Genomic DNA, 21025 nt, shown 5'->3' on the forward strand with positions numbered 1-21025 from the left:
TTGCAAGGCTGCGTGCCGTGACTGAACAAATATTCTCTGGCTATGATATTTTCGTGAGTTCATAGTTGAATGAGCCGAGCGTGGCAGGTTATCTGAAGCGATATCGTCTAAAACGTGGAGCGAACGTTAAGCCGGGGGTGAACGTAGAAGTGGAACGATTACTAAGTATATCATAGACCATATACAAACTGATTACTGTCAATACAAAAATGTGAGTAAAGTTTGTGAAGGTTGTTAAGAAAGCCATTTAGATAGAATTACCCATAATGCATCTGGCGTCTTCTCAGGATATGAGCCATGGCCAGTTGCACAGAAGATGGTAAAGATAGAGTGTGTATGGGAGTCAGGAGGCTCGGCACGCTTTCATTACACCGTCTATTAGAGTAAATCAGAGGGAAGTGCTGAGAGGCGAACAGGGTTTTATTTGGTAAATGTTTGCGGATGAATCAAAGAGAAAAGCTCCGACTGAAGTGGCTCACTTCCTGACGCGGCAAATATCATCCTCAAGTCTCTTTGAATCTTGTTACGGAATATATTTAAGATCTGGGCGCACGGTAGAAGGAAACGTCGACTCCACACCAAATGTAGTTACACACTTGAAAACATGACGGCGCTCAGTTCAGAGCGATTTAGACTGAATACAGACATAAACACAAGATGCAATATTTGGTACGGACGGGACCAGATGGAGAAGTGCTTTCGTAATACTGTCAGTGTAGGAGGGGTTTTAAATCAAAGGTAAAACACTTGTTCACACAGAGGATAGATGCAAAAAAGCTAAATTCTCACAGGGCAGATAAAGTAAATACAGATGTTTTTGAGTCATGCCCAAGTCAAGGACTCATTGTTTAGTCCAAGTCCGAGTCCAAATTGGTGAAGTTTGAGTCGCTGAACTATGGTTAGAGTCCAAGTCGAGTCATTATTATCGAAGACCGAGTCAAAGTCCATCTCATTTAACAAGAGTTTTCTTATTATTTTACTAAATACATGTAAGTAGATTTGACCTTAAAACCAGAATTGAAAACCATTTTAAAATCAAACTTGCACAGGTTTGTTGTAACTTGAGTCTTGGGTCCACGGGTCTGAGTCCATGTTCTAGTCCTCTTGCCTCAACCTCAAGTCGAGTCACAAGTGGCTTTGAAAATTAGGCCTGAGTCCTGGACAGGAGTACTACATCTCTGTACAAAGTATTTATTAATAAGTCAAATTACATTACAATTAAATTAAACAATTGCATAAACATGACCTACTTCTGTCATCAGGTATAAATAGAATACATATGGATTTTACATAGTAGAAAAAGCTTCAGTTGTAGTCATCTGGACTCAGTTTGAAAAAGAAGAAAGAGGAAAAACATGTCCGAAATGCCCTCTCAGCCTGTGGTTACCCCGCTTGGGCTCTCAACAGAGTGAAGAGAACCAAGAAGCAGGACAAAAGGGAAACTGAACAGAGAAGGAAGGGTGTCTCTATCCCTTATGTGTCTGGCCTGTCGGAAAAACTGCAGAGAATTTTTAGACAACACGAAGTCCCTGTTTATTTTAAACCAGGAAACACTTTAAGACAAAAACTGGTTCATCCTAAGGACAAGTTGCCGACTCAAAAACAGAGCAATGTAGTTTATTCGATCCAATGCAGTGAAGAAAGCTGTAAAGAACGTTACATAGGTGAGACTAAACAGCCTCTACACAAGAGGCTTTATCAGCACAGAAGAAATACAAGTTCAGGACCTCAGAGCGCCGTGCATCTCCATCTTGAAGCCTCTAATCACTCGTTTGAAGACGGTGAGGTGAAGGTTTTAAGCAGGGAGAAAAGATGGTTTGAAAGAGGAGTCAAGGAAGCTATTTTTGTTAAAAAAGAAAGACCTTCTTTAAACAGAAATGGAGGGCTAAGGTTTAATCTTCCTGTTATTTATAATGGGTTACTGAACCCCTGGAAAGGTAGAGGACCAGGACCAGGACATTTAGAGGCTAATCAGGTACTCAGGGTGGTTGAGCCAGGGTCTCACAAAGACAAAGAGGATTCTAATAGCCCATTAAGATTCTGAATAGGCTAGCTCGGTAGATACAAGGGGGGAGTTTCTGTTGAAACAAACAACTCTTTCTACTTCAGGAAGGCTCCTCCCAATGGGCGGGTCTTACCACAGAACAGTATTAATATCGGAGTTCTCGATCTAAATTCTTTTATTGACAATGACTCTTGGATGAGAGTCGAAACGTCTATTTTTTCAAACTGAGTCCAGATGACTACAACTGAAGCTTTTTCTACTATGGAACACGCCTGGACGAATGAGGGATTACACCGACATATGGATTTTACAGTTTCCATATGTATAGATTTTGTGTTTTGGTTCTCCAGATACTCTTCAGACCCCTCATGCATCATGTAGTAAAAAGCTAATACAGTATATAAACTGCAGAAGTGACAAAAACAAAGGTGGAAAATGCCGCTTATCACCAGAAGACGTGTATGTGTTAAAAATACTGGAGGTGTTTTGTGTCTCTTGGTTGAGACCTAGATATAGCCTACAGTTACTTTTGAAATAGAAATAGAGTGTTGAGCTTCGGGTATAAATAACCCGTCTTAGAGATCACAACTTTGGTTTGAGGGAAAAACTGTGAGAAAGATTAACTTATTTATCATACAATAGAATGATAGGAGAATATCCCACAGTAATATAAAAACATGGAGTGAATAGTCTGCAACAGAATAAGCCCAAAGTACATTCTGACTCCGCAACTCCACAAAAGCTTTTAGATTGGAAGAAAATTGAAGGCTGCAGGAGAAACATATGCGTCTTTGTGTTCATGTCGACCTGTAGCTATGGTGTGTCGCTTGTGCTGCTGCTGTGGAGACACAAGTGGATCAGGCTTTATAGAGGGCTAGAAACAGACGTGGTAAATACAGTGTAGTGATAGTGACGCACGGGTTATGTTTTGACCTGCAGTTCCAGAAGGGCCAAGAAATTATCATTTAATTGCAGGGCGGAATCTAAATGCAGTTCGTCATTAGGCGTGTTTCTCTGTAAATATGGATCAGATTGTTAAAAAAAGGTTAACTTTGCTCTGCTCTTGTCACTGAGCTCTTAATTTGGTAAAATGCAGTCAGTTTAGAGCATTCCGGAACTTTTTCAGACTGAATTAAAACCTTAATTATGCCCACAATGTATTTCAATATGCAGCCTTTTTAGTAAATAAGGGGCGGGTCACGGCGGGTTGAAAATATAGATGCAGGACCCCCGATCTGTGCATCAAGGGTTACTATAGTGTAGTTATGTGTTTCATAGACATTACCCATATGTGTCCTCAGATGTGACTTAATCATGTTCAAAATAAAGATTGATTTTACTAAGCAGAAAAACAATATTTCTTTGTCCAATCGGAAATTAGCTCCTCATTTTGTGTTGCAGATCATACACAATAATAAAACTATGGCTTTATGTGTCCTCAGAATATGAGAGCTTAAGGCCTCAGGTTCAGCTGTGGTCATATGGCTTTTCTTTAACCAAAAGTGCATTTCACAGCTTTTAGTTTGAAAGGAAACTTACTACAAACTGAATTAACCTAACGTAGTGATTACTGTCTATGAAGTGCACTTGCTAAGTTTGATCTAAGAAGTATTTCAATTAATAAGGACGAGGAAGGTGTTTAAACTGTAAGATCTGATCCTTCAAACCGCCACACGGTGCTTTAATCTGAGCTTTGGCTGTGCAGCGGGAGACCGGAGAATGTGAAAAAGCACTAGAGAAATCCTTTTGCAGCGTTTGCAAGTTACAAGACGGCCTCTGCATGTGTGTCTGCCTTGGCGCCTGTGCTCAAAGTGCAAATCACCGTTAAGAGTTATGATCGACTGGCTCGCTCCTGTGTCAGCTGCTTGGACAGGAGACAAGGCCACGAGGGAAGGAGATGAGGAAAGGAGACAAGGCTGCTGGATAAAAGGAGGGAGGCAGTGTGATTGGTGGATGTCCTTTCTGAGCCCTACATGGGATTTAGAACGCAGCTGGAGGCAAGCTTTGAGGAGCCCTTTAATAACCTGTTACGGAACTATATAAATGTTTCAGGCTGGATAAGGAATATGTGTGCAATTATATTTTCAAATTAAACACAAAATCTAAATGTGGCAATTATGTTCTGGTCATATTGTTGCTATTCTTGTTAAAAATGCCCATTATAAATCATCCTAAGCGAGTAACTGATTATATTGACTGTACACACAAAAGTGAGAATCAATAAAGTACCGGTACATCAATTTGCCTGTTGCTAGTAATAATTATGAGCGTGTATTATTACATTTCCCGGGGCTGTAGCGTTAATATTAAATCATTTGCTTTTCTGCATGTGACAGGACATTTCAGAATAGTGAGTTGTGTTATTATTTTACATCCTAAAGGTTCCTAAAGAAAACATATCTAGAGTATACTATTCATCGTCTTCTGCTTGTGTGAGGCTGTGGGTGGCTGCAGTCAGAGGAAGGACACATAAGGACACAGACATCTGGAATTTACAAGAGCAATCTTACTGTCACATTATTTGGGAAAAGGAATGCCAAGATTATTCAGTTAATCGATAATCGTGAATATGTGGGAGACAATATAAGCCCAAAAACTATTGAGGCTTAAAGTTTGGGTTTCCCTGTGGGAAATTTGTCCTCTGCATTTGACTCATTCTTCAGTGCCACTGGGGCATCAGCTCAGGAGCAGTGGTCATGTCCAGATCTTTGTTAGGTTGGTCAGGACCTTCACTGATACTGAGGATTTGACCTGGTTTTGTGTTGATGGGGGAAACCGGCACATCCAGAGGAAACCGGAAGACACAGAGAGAAATATGCAAACTCTGCACTGAAAGGCCCGGTCCGGATCTGGAGTTGAACCCGCGACCTTCTTGCTGTGCCGGACAGGTTAGATTATTATGATAATTATAATAAAATTAACATAACTTTCTCATTCAGAAAGTTTGATTACATTAGGCAGGTCACATACTTGAGTGGTTATATATTCCACCAGGGACGTCCAACCTTTCTTTCATCAAAGGCCACATATGGAAACAGGACACAGAGGGACAATCGAGGGCTGTAGACTGGTGGTCAATGCACTAAATAATGAAAATACGAGCAGAGAACCTGAGCCACCACCTTTATCCCGGCTTAGATCCTTAATTGGATACATTCAATATTTTATATTGGGTTTATCACGGTAGATTTTTAAAAGCTTGCAGTAAAAAATTCATGCTTATAATAGTATGGATAATTTGGCCCCCGTACCGTAGTTTGGATATGCCTGAATTAAACAATATAAAAAGGTTGATTGTAAAAAATCATTAGGCTTCCTCTCCCAATAACCTGATCTATAAATATCTAAATACGGGAAGTGCCAAGAAGCCTGAGTTAACAGAAAGCTAGATTCCACCTTCTTGAAGACCTCACTGAGCCCCTCGATCACATATATGATATACTTCATGCACTTGTAAGGTATGGGCCCACTCCTGCAAGGTAGAAAGGCAGAAGATTCCGGTTAATGGAGGCCAGGCATGAAGAAGCGCTCCATGCATCACCTTTCTCTACACTCTCCCTCTCTCCCCATCTGATTTAAAGGTTGATGCTTCAGACCTTATAGCTCCACACTGTGACAAATGACTAAGAGCTTCTTTCCTGTATCCTCCAGCTTTTCAACACAAACCTTTAGATCTCTACGGTGCCTCTAGCGCAGTTGGATTATCCTAACAAGAGCACTTCTAACAAGCAGCAGAAGACAGGAACGCACACGGACATGTAAATGCCCAATTATTTTGAAAACATGAGTGGTGTTGTATGTGTGGTCTTCCCTTCCAATCAGGACTTATTCTCTAAAAGACAAAGATAAAAATACTACAGTGTGGCAGTGGAGACAAAAATAAAATGTCTTTGTGACTTGTATCCGTGCTGCAGGTGCGTGACTGTGAGCAGCCAGATTTCACACTTTATTTCACCAGTGCCGTGCTATTCAATGAACCGCATAATGATTTATAAATGTGGTATGTTCCAGTTCTGGGGTAAATGTCATATTTCTAGGTACATTTGATCTATTTCTAGGTATTGCTTAACATAAAGACTGTGAATTTCACTTCACGAATAAACGTTTTAACATTTAATCACAGGGTTAGAAAATAAAATATGGATCCTGTAAAATAATAAAAAAACATCCACTAAATTTGACCGTTTCTTGTTCAGTATTCGCCATAAACTAACAAGCCAACCACAAACAACACTGAAAAGTAACCTCCACCTCAACCTTTCTCCACCAATCCATTCGCTTTCGGCACAAAAATACTTAAACATCTAATCTCTCTGGGGCTGACACTTGTAACCGTAAATTCTTGTGACTTTTATGAGATTTCTGTAAATGTAAATCACAGTCCAATATACGCCAGAGCCTTTACAAGCACCAGAAAGCCCCTGCATCCTCAGTGCGACAGGCAAGAGCGCTTGTTAGATCGTGTCCTGAGGCCCTTCAGCCAATCAGCTCCCCCTGCATGGCCTGTTGATGAGGGCAAAGAAATGATTAAATATGTATGTGGAAGACTGGAGCAGCGTTTCAGTGTAGCACCACCAAGATGCTGTGCGCTGTGGTATTCGTGCAGTTAAAAATTGACAACCAGTTAATGCAATACTGTACTGAATTAAATACTGGCTGCAAGTCACGGCGCAATGGACAAAAAACGGTTCAATAGCGTTTTAGGGGAATGTAAATTGAGCTCAAAGGGCCCTTCGCTCTTTTCTGACTTGTGCATTATATACTATTGATAAGCAGATGCCATAATCCCACTGAAATGTCAGAGTGCAGGATTAAAAACAGCTTGACGTGGTAAAGAGACGGTATAGGCATGTGGTGCTAAGGCCTGTGGGGTCTACATAGGGAACACTACAACAGTCTGTGTTTTTTTTGGAGGATTAAGCAAAGAGAGGCGCCGCGGCTCAATTGCTAATGTTGGTTTCATCAGGTGGAGGGAGGCGCCGAGTGACAAATGAAATATAGAGAAAGAAAGGAGCAGAAAAAGGGTGGGACAGGAAGGAAGCAATGTCTGCAATGGTCAGAGGAGGGAACGAATATAAAGATAAAACATGAAAGCATTTTGTGTCGGAGTAATTAAAACAAGAGGGCGGAAGCTCTTGTTCTTTCCATTTTACACTACACTTGAAGACTAGAATGTCACACATGATGTAAGAAAATGTAACAGTGTACAACATCTTTATACCCCTTCAGAATACACTTCAGAATAACATTGGTATTTTTGGGAGATTTAAAAAAAAAAGTGAATATCAATACAATCTCATAAAAAAGTACCACCTTATATATCACCAAAATGGTATTGATTTGTCTGGAAAGGTTCACAGTACAGCATTAAAGTTAAGTTACAAGTCTAATCTGTGGAAAGGTGACGGTAAGAATGTTTTTAGGGTATTTTTGAGCAATAAAAACACCTGCAAATGAACAGCATCTCCATGGAGACAAGCATGAGGCGGTTGTGTGCGATTCAGAATACACATTTCTTCAATTTTTTATGAAGCGTGAGCCTGGTTATCCCGCCTTCCGTCACACCCAGAGTCAAGCTCAAACAGAACCGTGCCATCAAGTGTACTTTTGTGACCCGTGTGACTCAGAGGAGATCCATCATTTACAACAAAATCAAACTTCACTTCAGCTCCTCAAGAAGCAATGTTTTTCCATTCCTGCAATCATTGTATGGAATGTTTTTTCCTTGTAAACAGCCATATTTGTTTTGATGCGCATCTCTGATTGGCTAATGTACCCGTCAGTCCCCGCCATCTGAAATTTCTGACTGAAACAACTATATTCTATCAGGTTTGTCTTGAGTTTAACGTTGGTTATTCACCAAGAGATCAACATTTTATTCGTTTATTCAGGTTTAGGACTAAGACAAAAATAATCTCGAATGTTATCCCTGTGGCTGGATTATCCTTCTTTCTCTGACATTCAACCATCCTCCTCCCCCCAAAGTCTCCCCCTTCTCCCTTCTATCTGTCACCACTCCATCCTCGCTGTATAGATGTGGCACGTAAACAGCCAGGATGGAGAAGAAACGCTCAAAACGTTATGACCGATCTCTCCGTGTGTCTCTGGGAACAAAGCAATTTATGGATAACCAGCCGAGGACACTGCTAATCCTCGCAGACAGCGGAGGGTCATGCCTGCCGTGGTCACTCAGGACAGATCGCCTATAGTGAAGCAAATGTTTTTAAAAGGAAAATAAACGTGTCAGATCTGCTGAATCACTCGGCTAGTCATACACCAGCTGTCGCCACCTCGGCAACATTACACATCCATCCTGGCCCCTGTGCAATTACCCACGGCTGCGCCATTGATAAGTGCAGATGGTCCCAACATGCAACGGGCTCTTCCATGTGTCCGCTGTGGTGACATACAAGAGGGGGCCACTTCAGCCAATGTCCCGGCGCATGATGATTACAAAATCTGCTTCCCGTCAACAGAAATCACTTGCGGGGGGTGCGCGGCCGAGCTCCTGCAGATTGACTGACAGCCGGAGCATGCCAATGAGCTCATTTGTCCGTCTGCTGAATTGATTTTGCATTTAAATCTAAACCGGGAGGCTTGAGGAGGGCCAAAAAGCACAGATAGTGAAGAGGTGAGGACAAAATATGAATGAGCTGATTCATGAAACGATGAATGCCCACTACAAGATTGGATGATTTGCATGCACACTAGAAATGTTCGAAATGACGACACAAGCTTAAGTACATTACCTAAGAAAGGGCATCTGATGTTCTACCTATGCAAGACCAATACGCAAATCATTGTACGCGTATGATTTGGTGTGAGAATGGAAAAGCTGAAAGGAAAATATCTGTCAAGTCTTAACTCAATATCTGCAAATGACGTGATTCCACCCTTAAGAAGGAGAGTCTAAGGACAGAGGACCCTGGGACATCGTCCCTCGCCACCACAGACATTGTCTGACTCCATCGCCACCACAGACATTGTCTGACTTCATCGCCACCACAGACATTGTTGATTCATTTCTCCCTGTGGCCCTCAGAGGCAACTGTTGTTGTGATTTTGGGCCTTACAAAAATAAATTGATTTGATGATTTGATGAACAAAGTAATTCAAAAAGCTACAATCAGGCTTAAGCAGTTTAATACCCTCACCGAAAGTGCTGTATTTATTTATATGAAGCTGGTAGATGACAATGTTGTGACATGCGGCCCATCTGTGATTCAGTCTAATGAGAACATTACCAAGCCCCGGGCGCGCACACACTCAGAAGGGCACACACCCAAAGAGAAGCAGCGGAAAAGGCAGGAGTCTGTGACAGCAAAAGTGATGGATACAAAGCTTACCAGATATTTTCACTGCCATAATTCTTCCCTCTCCTCCCACCAACCCAATGAGCACTACACGGAAGGTACTCTAACTCACTACAACAGAGTGAAAATCAATCAGGTGAAAGAATAGGTGAGCGATATGGAAAGGCGATCGGGCAACACCTTTTTTTGGATGTAAATCTGTCCCAAAAGGCAAAGCATTGAAATCACAATCCAAAAATAGACTCAATACGACATCCAGCTCTATTTATGCGATTCGTTATTTCAGTTTGCCAGAATAATGTCACCTCAACCTGGCAAAACTAAGCAAAGGATCATTGGATCAAGGACAAAAACTCGCACTAACTAACACACATTAAATAGCGAGCAGTCTGTACAAGGTGCTCTGCTTGTCAAAAATGTAATGTAAAAATAATTTGATATAAGATCGTAATCAATTTAGTGTTGGTTGTATGTCCAATAGATGATGAGGAATAAATTAGCATGTCCGATTGTCCGATCGCTCTGTGGTGAAAGTGTCCTTTTCTCATTTTCCAGAGCGCACATCCTACAATTCAACAGTCTCTATCAATGTATTGACTTTGTTTTCATATTCTTACGTACTGTAAAAGTAATACAGACATAAAAAAATACAATTTGAATTAAATATTTGCTCATCATTCTGTATTTAATAATTCACATTTTTATTCCAAGAAAATCTCTTCAGTCCTTTCTAATAACTCATCTTTTTTGATCCTTGCCATCTGCACACTTACACCACTGTGCCCTTCCTATTCACATCTCATTCACTTCCACTGATATCACTCTAATGCCCCTGTGTTCGTGTGTGTGGGAATGTCAAGTGCACTAACCTGCCCTTCTGGCACGCCGAGCACAGCCAGGCTTTGTCCCTCTTGGTGTAGGAGCAGCAGCTCTTGCACACGTTGAACTGGCAGTCCAGGCACAAGCGCTTGGGGTTAAGCAGGAAGGTGAAGGGTGCGCAGCATCGGATACAGCAGTGCTCGTTGAATCGGTGCTGCTTGGACAGGATCGAGCATCTGCTGCCTTCCTCCGCTAGCTCTTGCTTCATTTCACTGTGGGAGAGAGAGAGAGAGAGAGAGAGAGAGGGGAGGGAGGAGAGCCGTGAGTCCAGAGGTAAAATGTGGCAAACGCTACCGCAGAATTGATGAGAAACAATAAGAGAGTGGAGAGTGAAAAGGTTATTTGATTGGTTAAAATAGTCCCCACTGCCTCGGCACTGATTCTGGGATATTAACATGATGGCTGACATTTCAATTTGGATGAACCTGTCATATACTGTTTGTGAACATCCACGACTCAGCACCAGGCATGCACCACCCCCTTAATTCAGAAAGCTGACAATTAGAGCGTAGATTGTGATATTTATCATAATAAATGGGACCAAACGGTCTCCAGCTGAAGGTCAATTTGTAGGAGAAGCACTGGTCGACACAGAGGCAGCAGCTGGACAGCGATAGGGACAGAAAAGGCTGTACTGGGGAGTCACTTTAGTCAAAATATGGGCAAAGAGCAGCAATGCTTTTTCTGCTCATGACAAACGCTTTGTCCAGACTCCTTAAGTCGGCAAACTGAGAACTTCCTTTCAAATGTGCCCTTTAAATGATGTGTAAACATTGGATATAATCAACTTGTTAATTAAATGGTGTGTATAATTTCTTGTTATACCATTGAAAAGTACATTATATTAGTTCCACAAACTTACAATGAAACAATGAACAATAACGTCTTTGTTAAGACTTGACATAACAGTTTAGTTGTGAATTTGTGATTTTGTCCTGGTTTATGCCAATTTTAGACCTGTTTAGTCTGGATTAACAGTCCTGGTGGTGAAATTACAAAGCCGTACTTGGTGTGAGCTGGAGCATATCAGTAGATCAGCTGCCATTTTGTGGATTAATACATCAAGCATCTTTATAGTCTGTAGATCTTTTACATTATGCACATAGTTTATCCACTGTGAAATTGTGCACTGTAAGCAATCCAGCAGAGGCTATACTTATAAACAGTATATGAATTTTGATTGAAAAATTGCAGTAAACTCAAGCCATACTTATTACTTTCACAATATTTAACAGTTCAAGCCTTGGCCGCAGATGCTGAGCTTCTGGTGTGAAAGTGAGCTGAGCTCAAATGGGCAGAGACTGAATTATTTAAGCCGCTTCTTTACTCTCGACACGCTGCAAGGTTACGGGCTCATGACTCTGATTGATCCTACGATACACTGCTTCAAATACACACTGTGGGTAGAGTAGTGCAAACTGTGTATTTAAAGTACAGGTATATCCAACATTTTGGATTAATGTTCCACTATTAAGAAGTAATAATTAAAAAAAAAATAAAGTAAGAAATAAAACGACACAATGTGTTTGGTTAAACCACCACTATAATGTATGTTATAAGAAGGATATGAAAATAAGACAAACTTCAGATTCACACTGTATTTAAAAGGCTCATTTGAACTGAGGCCACTCTATATTCAATAGAATCTATCGCTGCTATTTCCATCTCCATCTTGAAGCCATTTAAAATCTATGTAAATTAACATTTCTGGTGACCAAGCATTACATTTCCACATGCAGCTGAAGCTGAAGCTGCCGCACAGATTCGTTGAGCCGTGATTAGCCCCAGAGCCGGACTGAGACAAACAGCGTGAAAACCACAGCTCCAGCAGCACATGGACCTGGCACTGTAAAAGTCAAATGTAAATTGGAGCATAGTGCTTAAAGCAGCATATTGTGGCCTGTGTGAATGTGTGGGGGGCAAGTTATTAAGACGGCACTGCTGCTCTGATGGCTTTTCATATGCATCATTACATGAGGCATATTAATAAGATGAACAAACCCTTTCACATTTAACGTAATGATGAAGGGGTGACACACTTAGACAAAACACAATCAGAGGGTCTTTATATTCCACAGATGTGCTGCTGGGGAAAAGAAAACCCAATCAATCACTACAAAAACACATTTAATCAAATAAAAAGTGTTGCCATCTGGTTCACAAAAGTATTGTATAGATGCCAAGAGGATGCTGTCTGTATGGAAATATCTGTGCTGGGAACTCATTTCCGTCAGTCACGATTAAGATCAGGAGACATTTGGGTTCTCCGCTCTTGCCTTTGCAGTTTAATGAACAGCACAATTAGATGATGCCTACAGCTCGGGCCATTTCATTAAACGAGTGGGCAAATGTACACATATCTCCAGGACGGGAAGGGAGTGGTCACGGCTCATGTCGTCTTATATTAGCTCCTGTCAGTCGTAATGAGACATGAAGAGTCTGTGGACACACTGAGGGTCAGGCAGGAGTCAGCAGGTACAACCAGATCAGAACAAACGGCTTTAATTAACATGGAATTATTAGATTTGGATGACAGATATTAGAACAAGTCTAATTAGTCTTATCATGAGTGATCTTAAATTCAATTATAATATGTTGTTTGAGATCATTTGTCATAAAAATGATATGTCTGTTCCATTTGAGTGTTAATTCTACTCAATCTGCATCAAAGGGCCTGGACCCAATTTGCATGTAATAAAGTCAAATCTGTTTTGCCATCTATTCGGTTGAAAATGAGACCTCAGTGCGTTCTCTACGTCTAATTGTAGAGCCTTTTCTTCTTCACAAAGCAGGAAGTGTGCAGTTTGCATGCTAATGTTTGTTAGCTTTAGAGTGAGGGTAAAAAGTTCTTTTAAACTTATCGCGGTGAGTATTTGGGATGCTCGGAAGGCATTAGGTAAGTGAGAGATACATGCGGACTATTGCGAAGACTTTAAAATTATTGTTTTTCATGTTTTAAGGTGGTAAAAATCAGATACAGCACCTTTAATGACAGGGATCAAGTAAAGCAACTGCTACAGGATCAAATGTGTTTATGGTAAAGGACAGTTTTTGTATTGATATGTATTGATTGCATTTTATCACTGTGTCTGAGCATGCATTTTATACAGAACTTCTCTTGAATTTAATTGCATGAATTGCTTTAAAAATGCTTTTGCAAAATGGATAAATACCGGTACATTGATGCATTTTTTACAAAGCTTTTTAAGTAAAATGTTCAGCCTTCATTCCTGTTATCCTTTCATTCAAGCCTGTTCTAACTGAAGGTTTTGATTCTACATTGACAAACTGAACCAATGAAGACTGCAAATCCCTTTTAAAGTACACACAATGCATTGGTCATGCATTTAAAACACTGCGGTCAATACAAATAACATACAACATGCGATAAACTGTCTCTCTCCAGCTAAAGCCTCCATTAAATGCCCCTTTAAACATGCAATGAGCTCCAGAGCAGACATGTGGCAGCTTCAGGCTCTGCTGATTAAACGCTTGCTTTCTACAACGATAACACTGGTGACTGAATTGTGTTAAAGTTGACCTCGATCTAGAATTAAAAGTACATTGATTATTCAGATGAGACTGTTCTGAAGCCACGGAGATCTTTGAGGGTGGTCGAGGCGTGTAGGGGAATGCTGATCTGCCTGGTAATTTAAAACCAAGATGGCAGCACGATAAGCAAATTAAATATGTAGTTTGTGCTGTCACTCTTGCCGATTATTCTATACGTACTGAAGATGTATTGACTCTCTTTCCGTCTGGGTGCACCCACATCCTTTTCTTGCTTCTCTTTATCTGCTAGACATCTATTAAGTCTTCTCACAGTCCTGCTGCCAGTGCATTTTACAGGCTGAAAGCAAAGCAGCTGCCGAAGTTATCTTCATACACTCTCAGTCAACTTATTTCCATCTCATATTCATATTGTAGGCTCTACCTGATCAACAGCCTATACATTTCTACTTTTCTGTTGATGGATTATGTGTAGTTCTTCCCTGTGACAGACCAGTCCATTTAAAAACAAGCAAATATTGGGAAAAGGCTTCTGGATGAAGTCATCGGTTTATGAGCATAAAGCTAGCTAACTATTCTGCAACTGTAATCCTTAAAATATATACTTTCCTCCACCATTTAAGTAAGATATCAACCGACTAATTTTGCCACTCTGGCGCAAATGCAGCTGTGTGATATATATATTAAGTGTGAAAAAGGTTTACTTATTTATACAGTTAGTTATGCAGTAGTTCTGGACATTTGACCGCACTTTGAGCCGAGCTTAGATCCAGCTGCTATAGGCGAAAACCCCTTAGTCCCAGCTTCCCTCAGTCAGCCCATTGCCTGCAGCAAAGAGATACATACCTGCCTTAAAAAGAGAGGATGTACTTTCTGATGTGGGCCCTGAACGCGTAGAACTATTGATTTGGGAGGGTTTTCAAGTGTACAGTAGCTAAAAGTACAAATCGATCCAATGACTTCACAGCTCTTAATACGCTTTTAATTGAAAATCTGCACTTCAGAGTGTGAAATTGTTGCGGCGTGCCATTTCTTCTCTGTTCGCAGTGGTTTCTATTGCATCCATGTTTCCATCCTCCGTCTGTGCGCATTAGAGCTGGTGGAGGGGCGCTCAGGGCTGAAAGAAGCCCTGAAAACGAGGCGATTTCTGGCTCAATCGCACCACATAATTTGCATTTGGATTCCCACTGGGTGAATCCGAGTTGCTCCATGCATCCAGCTTGACATGCCAGTTTAAATAAAGAGTACCGCTATACAGGGCAAACTCTTGCACTTCTCTGCATTGCGGAGGGATTTTGCTCATAAATTTGAAGGTAGCGAGCTGGTGGCAGTTGGCTATTAGAGGGGCTGGCAAGAGATCGAGGCAGAGGTGCCAGAAGATGAAAAAGTGTTCTTGTGGGAAGACGGGTGACAGGTGACGAGACGTGGAGTAAATTAGTATCAGATCAAAGCCACGGTAACGTTTTTCAGTCGTTTTTCTGTACTTTCTTTTAAAAATACTAAATGAGCAAGAGTTTTTTTCTGTCCGTGTTGGCAGGGGAAGATGGCGTTGTCGCACTAGCAGTTTTATTAGTAGTGATAATAGTTCTGTGATAATAAATGGTAGGAGAAGAAGAAATGAAAGAAATTGTGGTCAACAGTGTAATAGTTGTACAGTAGTAGTAAACGAAGAGTAAAAAGCATCAGGTTGTGTAATATTACTTGTACCGTTCCTTGCTAGCTTTTTTAAATCAATGAATGAAAAAGTAACAACATTGGGACATAAACAGCCAGATCAAAAAATGCTGTTTGCTTTTTTTGGAGCATAAATTGAACTGAAATGACTAAAATTGTGATTTTTTTTTTACTTTTTTTGACCTGAATAATCATGATTATTACTTTTTTTGACCTGAATAATCATAATTATAGATAAACAGAATATTCTTGACATTACTTGTCACTTGCTGCAAATATTGGAGTTATTCTTGTATTAACTCACTACTTACCTGAGACCCAAACTCAATCAATCATGAATTTGAAGTGAATATTTTTTATGTCTGACTCACTGAATGAAAAAGATTTTGACATTGGCGTTCTTGATTGAGCTCATTTGACTAAAAAACGCCTTTAAAAGTCAGTCAAAGTAAAAAATGGGCTAAAAACTTCATTTGGTTCAAGTGCTTCAATACTAAAATGAAATCACTATATTCTCGAGTATTTATTATTTTGACTGGCTTCCAATTTCAGCCCATTAAATCATGCTCATACTTAGTTTTTGGAGCAGATTATAGTTATTTTACACTCCATGCATTATTAATGGAGTCCAATTGTCTGCGATGGCCTTGGTGTGGTTTATTCATCTGCTGCATCAATAAAAATAGACCGAACACTTTCATGTTTTCTCTTATTCAAAAGCAACGATGTAAACGCAGCACGGTTTCAATGCACAGTCCTATTCACTTTGTCTATCTGTCAATCAAAAGACTCGATATAGGATGGAAGGATAGCTCAAAGTAAACGAGAAAAACTCATAAGTCGAGACACGCACACAATAACCTCAGCTCCACAGCAAACGTCAGATTCCTCCTCCTGAAGAGAAACGTACTGGATTTCAACATTGAACACTACGGCACAAGATTGAAATGTTTCTCGGGCTAATTAAATGTGTTAATTATAGCCGTGAACAAGACAGAAAACAATAAACACCTGGTAGAATCCTACAAAAGCCCACGACAATAGACTGAAAGTGCTCTGAGGAAGGCTTCATGCAGAAACGCAAACAAACGAAAGAGTATGTTTATCCCATCGTTTTAAATAAAGATGCAATCCCTAAATAGTTGTAATAATTGTTATCTTTTTCTGGTTTAGCACTCAAGCCTTGAAGACGTGCAACCTTCACCCTTTTGCAAAATCAAGTTGCAACTGTTGTGGGAAGAAACATTACAATTTTATGATTATTCATGATTGTTTGCACTATGACCAAACAACTAAATCTTAATTTTCTTTCTCAATGAAAAAGTAGATGATATTGTCACATTAACATCCAGATAAAAGTACATACACATAGTTTGGAGCAAAGATTGAACTGAAATTACCACTGATTCTACAAAATTTTCAAACAATTAACTACGGTATATTGTGAGCTGAATAAGTCTGATTATCGATTAACTGAATAATCCTGACATCCGTATAAATAACGCTGCAAACCTGGTGCTTGGTGGTAGTATTGCTTCCCATTTTTAGTTAGAATAGTATCTTTTTTCACGGTATGATACGCACCTCCACACAGCTGCATATGGTGGAGTGTGACAGTGGCTTGATCTCCTGCACTTGAGCGTGTGAGTCCACCTTTCTTCTGCTGCTGTACATTTGCCCACAGGGACTGGTTCTACGAGCGTCACCGAGCGGCTCATATAAAGAGCCACTCCACAGTGTAACGCCACCATACATCACACGGAGCCTGAAGCTTTTCCAGCCCGCTGAGCTAAGTATGGCGCTGGTAAACAGTGTTTAAGAAAATCCAGGCGTTCAGATGTTTAGCATGAGTGGATGAACTCAGACCCGCGCTGTGACTAATGACTGTCCACAGAGGCAGGCACAGGGATGCGTTTCACAAATAATTCATCAATAATTAGGCCCGAGCCCCAGCAGGGCGGAGGGCCTATTGCTCCCGCAACGCTGCCAAAGGCAGCGTTGCAACTGTCTGACCAAACATGCGGGCGCAGCCCGCATGTTTGGTGCCCCGTCGCCCCTGGCAAGTACAGTGAACTAGCCCATGCCGAAGGCATGGATCATGCATACTTACTCCTGCTATGACAGAAATAGTCTGCTGCTGTTGTCAACAATGAGTGAATGGGCGTAGTCCATTCACTCATTGTTGACAACAGCAGCAGACTATAGCGCTGCATTCCTCCAAAATCACTCCTGGCATCGTCCCGTACGCGAGAATCCATGCCGCAGGCATGGGCCATGCTTGTATCTGCTCAAATCAATGGAAGTCTATGGGGAGTGGGCGGGGCATCCCGACGGAATAGGGAGTGACGAGCGCGTAAGCGCTCGTAATGATGATTCCACCCCATGGCGGCATCGGGAAGGCTTAGAGCTTTCAAACGATGTATTGTTTTTGCTAAAAATATTATTATCATTTTTTTTTTTTTGTTCTTCATCTGCGCTTTGAGCTCTAATTTGACCCCCTGAACATGCTCAAAAACTCACCAAACTTTGCCCAAAATTCAGAATCGGCAAAAAATGTTGTTTTTTCTGGGCCATTTTTTTTTTCGTTAAAAAATGGCGCAACAGCGCCACCGACAAAAGTCAAAATACATTGCGCCTATGGGAGACGCCCCGAGGTCAACTTTGTCGTAAAGCTACGAATTTCGGAACACGCATTCCTCTCGTGAGGACAAAAAAAAAATATTAGTGTAGCCACACCCCCAGACTTACCCTATGCTCGCCATCTTCCTTTGAAAATGAAAACACGCTGTGTTAGCCATTTTGTTCACGTCAAACTTTGACGAACTCCTCCTAGGGCGTTTTGCCCACCAACTTCAAAATCGGCGTACGTCCTCTGGACAAGTGGGGCATCTAAAGTTATAAAATTTTTTGAGATACCTTTACCGGTCTGTGTGCGGCGCAGCCGCAAAGTTGGACAACTTATTTTGGAATATTGCCGATCTAAAAATTGCTCCCATTTGATCAAAACCAGTCCGATTAGGACCAAATTTGAATCAGTTGTTAAACTTTCTTGTTTGGACCAGTTTATGATGACAAAATTGAAATGGGCGCGATAGCGCCCCTTACAGAGTGACCTTTAAATTAACATTGAAGGTCAAAAATTAGTTTTACCAAAATTGTCTAAACTTTACCCAAAATTCTATTTTGCCGTCCCGATCACAAAAGCCAATCACAAAAATGCCTTAATTTTTACGGCGTAGTCGTAGCGAAGACAGAAACCTCCCATGTTATCCCTATGGGAAAACCACAAAATCTCTCAAATTACCACATTTTTATGTTTTACACTTTAACGAAGTCCTCCTAGTGCGTTTTGCCCACCGACATCAAAATCGGTGTACGTCCTCTAGACAAGTGGGGCATCTAAAGTTATCCAAATTTTAAGGATAACTTTTACGGTCTCTGTGCGACGGAGCCGCAAACGTTTCCCAGAATTCTGACAATTTGGCCTTCAGAGTGGCCTATAAACAATAGAGTTTTTCCAAATGACATGACGTTTTGAACAAAATTCTAATTTGCCATCCTGATCATAAAAGTATGAGAGCCAAAGTCATATTTTGTACGGCGTAACCGTAGCGATGACAGAAACATCCCATGTTATCCTTATGGGAAAATCGCTAAATCGCTCAAATCACCACATTTTTACGCTTCACACTTTAACAAACTCCTCCTAGGGCGATTGTTCGATCAAACTCATATTTGGGGAATATCATCTACACAAGCGGGGCATCAAAAATTTGTCATATTTTGATTTTAAGTGGTACGGTCTCTGTGCCGTGGAGCTGCAAATATACTGTCACAAATGGGAAAAACGCCAAATCTTTGAAATGTTCACATTTACGCTTCACACTTTAACAAACTCCTCCGTGGGCAATAGTCCGATCAAGCTTTACTTTGGGAAATATCATCTACACAAGAGGGGCATCAAAAGTTATCCATATTTATATTCAGAGTGCTGCGGTCTCTGTGCGGCGGAGCAGCAAATTTGACTGACACTTGTGTTGATTTGCACTGGATTGGCCATGTCCAATGTGTCCCCGTCTGTCAAGTTCTTTTCTAATTCACACACAATAAGGGCGCCATCTTTATCAAGTCGAAAGCACAGAGTCGGAAGGCCGGCGGCCCGCGAGGGCCGTTGGATGCCGCTTGCGGCTTTAATTCATTTTATAACCTTCCAGGGTCATTTCAGCAAATCGTATGTCTCATGCCAAGCACTAATTATTCATATTATATCGATATTAAGTAAAGATAGAACTTGTTTCAGTCTCATTGTGGAGGAAATCACTTGACATGGCAGCTAATATACAATAAATTGCAGAAAAGGAGAAGGTAAATATTGGTATTACATGTCATTTGTTATTTGCCTTAAAGTTGTTCCAACCATCACCCTTTTTGCCTTGATTAGAAAATAAATCTAAACTGTATTACTAGTGCAAACTCAATGTAGACTGTTCATAAACCTGTGCATATATATCGACGATGACCTTCAAGTAATTATTAACACAATTATTCAGCCATGACAATCACTTCTGCTGTGAATTTCCATAAGGTACACTGTCGGGCGTCAGTCATTCACGCTCTTTAATAAACGGCAGCTGTACAACAAGTTAATTAAAAAGTTGGCCGCGGGTCATTACGGGAGCAGAAAAGCATGCAAAGAGTGCTAAAGCATAAGCACATAGGGTGATCCTAACAAAGACATTAAATACGGCAGTTTACCCAAAGCTTTACAGCGAAGTGAAAGCAATTATCAAAGCGGTTTGAGGGGGACGAATCAATTATACAGCGCTCAAGGCCGATTATTCTGCGGGTGGCACAATATTATGTTAGGGTCCTATCAACTGCTCACATCTATGTTCTCGTCAGCGTTAGACTACACCCGCCTCGCAGTTAGAGTACATCTAGCATAAGCACTCTGTAATACAATGTAATGAATGTATGTAAATATGAGGATGTCATGACCGTTCATCGTGGATCATTTTATGCTTAAAATCTGCTGTTGTTTAAGTGTTGTCATAATGTGTGGAATTTAAAAGCATGTATGTAACAGCTACTCCAACACAGGCACCTCATCCCAACAACATGTACATTTCAGACCGGCAGTTTGCACATAACAAACTCAGACATCCATTCAATCCTTGTGCAGCACTGCAGACTCCAACACCACACGTAGGTATAATTTAATTCATAGAAACATGGGAAGGACAAGGAGAGTCTTCTCTGAGATGGTCATTCGATCTCCTCGGCCTTTGTGAGCCAAACACACGCTTTACACCTTTAACAATTGGATGTATTGAATTTGGAGCGTCCACGGACCCGCACGGCTGTTTTCTGAAGTGAGATTGTTATCAGCACACTGCACTTACGCTGCCTTCAAAGCCATCGGATGCAGCCTCTTCACATGTAACCGCTCTCAAACATGACTTCCAACACATTTCAGATTTGTCATCCTCGTCCCACATAGCTGTACATCTGCGCTCTCAATCCTCTGTATCTCCTCTGCCTCTCCTCTCTGAACTGCAGGTCTGCACAAAGCCCCGGGCGACGGGGGATTCTCTGTGTGAACTTGGCTTCTATCCGATGACTATCCTACAGGCCAATAATGAGC

General features: G+C 41.0%; 2 protein-coding genes across 4 annotated transcripts in view; one reads left to right on the forward strand and one right to left on the reverse strand.

Moving 5' to 3' along the window:
* The window catches only part of pdia4 (protein disulfide isomerase family A, member 4), a 290521-nt gene that overhangs the window by 112218 nt on the left and 157278 nt on the right, over window positions 1-21025 (forward strand). The gene's annotated exons all lie outside the window — the stretch shown is intronic.
* The window catches only part of myripb (myosin VIIA and Rab interacting protein b), a 113774-nt gene that overhangs the window by 54681 nt on the left and 38068 nt on the right, over window positions 1-21025 (reverse strand). For all 3 annotated transcript variants that reach the window (XM_072450680.1, XM_072450679.1, XM_072450681.1), the window contains exon 3: window positions 10188-10409. In XM_072450680.1, the coding sequence (XP_072306781.1) occupies window positions 10188-10409 (222 nt within the window). The remainder of the gene's footprint in view (window positions 1-10187; window positions 10410-21025) is intronic.

The sequence above is a fragment of the Eucyclogobius newberryi genome, unplaced genomic scaffold, assembly GCF_026437365.1.
Source record: "Eucyclogobius newberryi isolate DKJ021-1_F unplaced genomic scaffold, fEucNew1.0.hap1 SCAF_18, whole genome shotgun sequence".
NCBI lineage: Eukaryota > Metazoa > Chordata > Actinopteri > Gobiiformes > Gobiidae > Eucyclogobius > Eucyclogobius newberryi.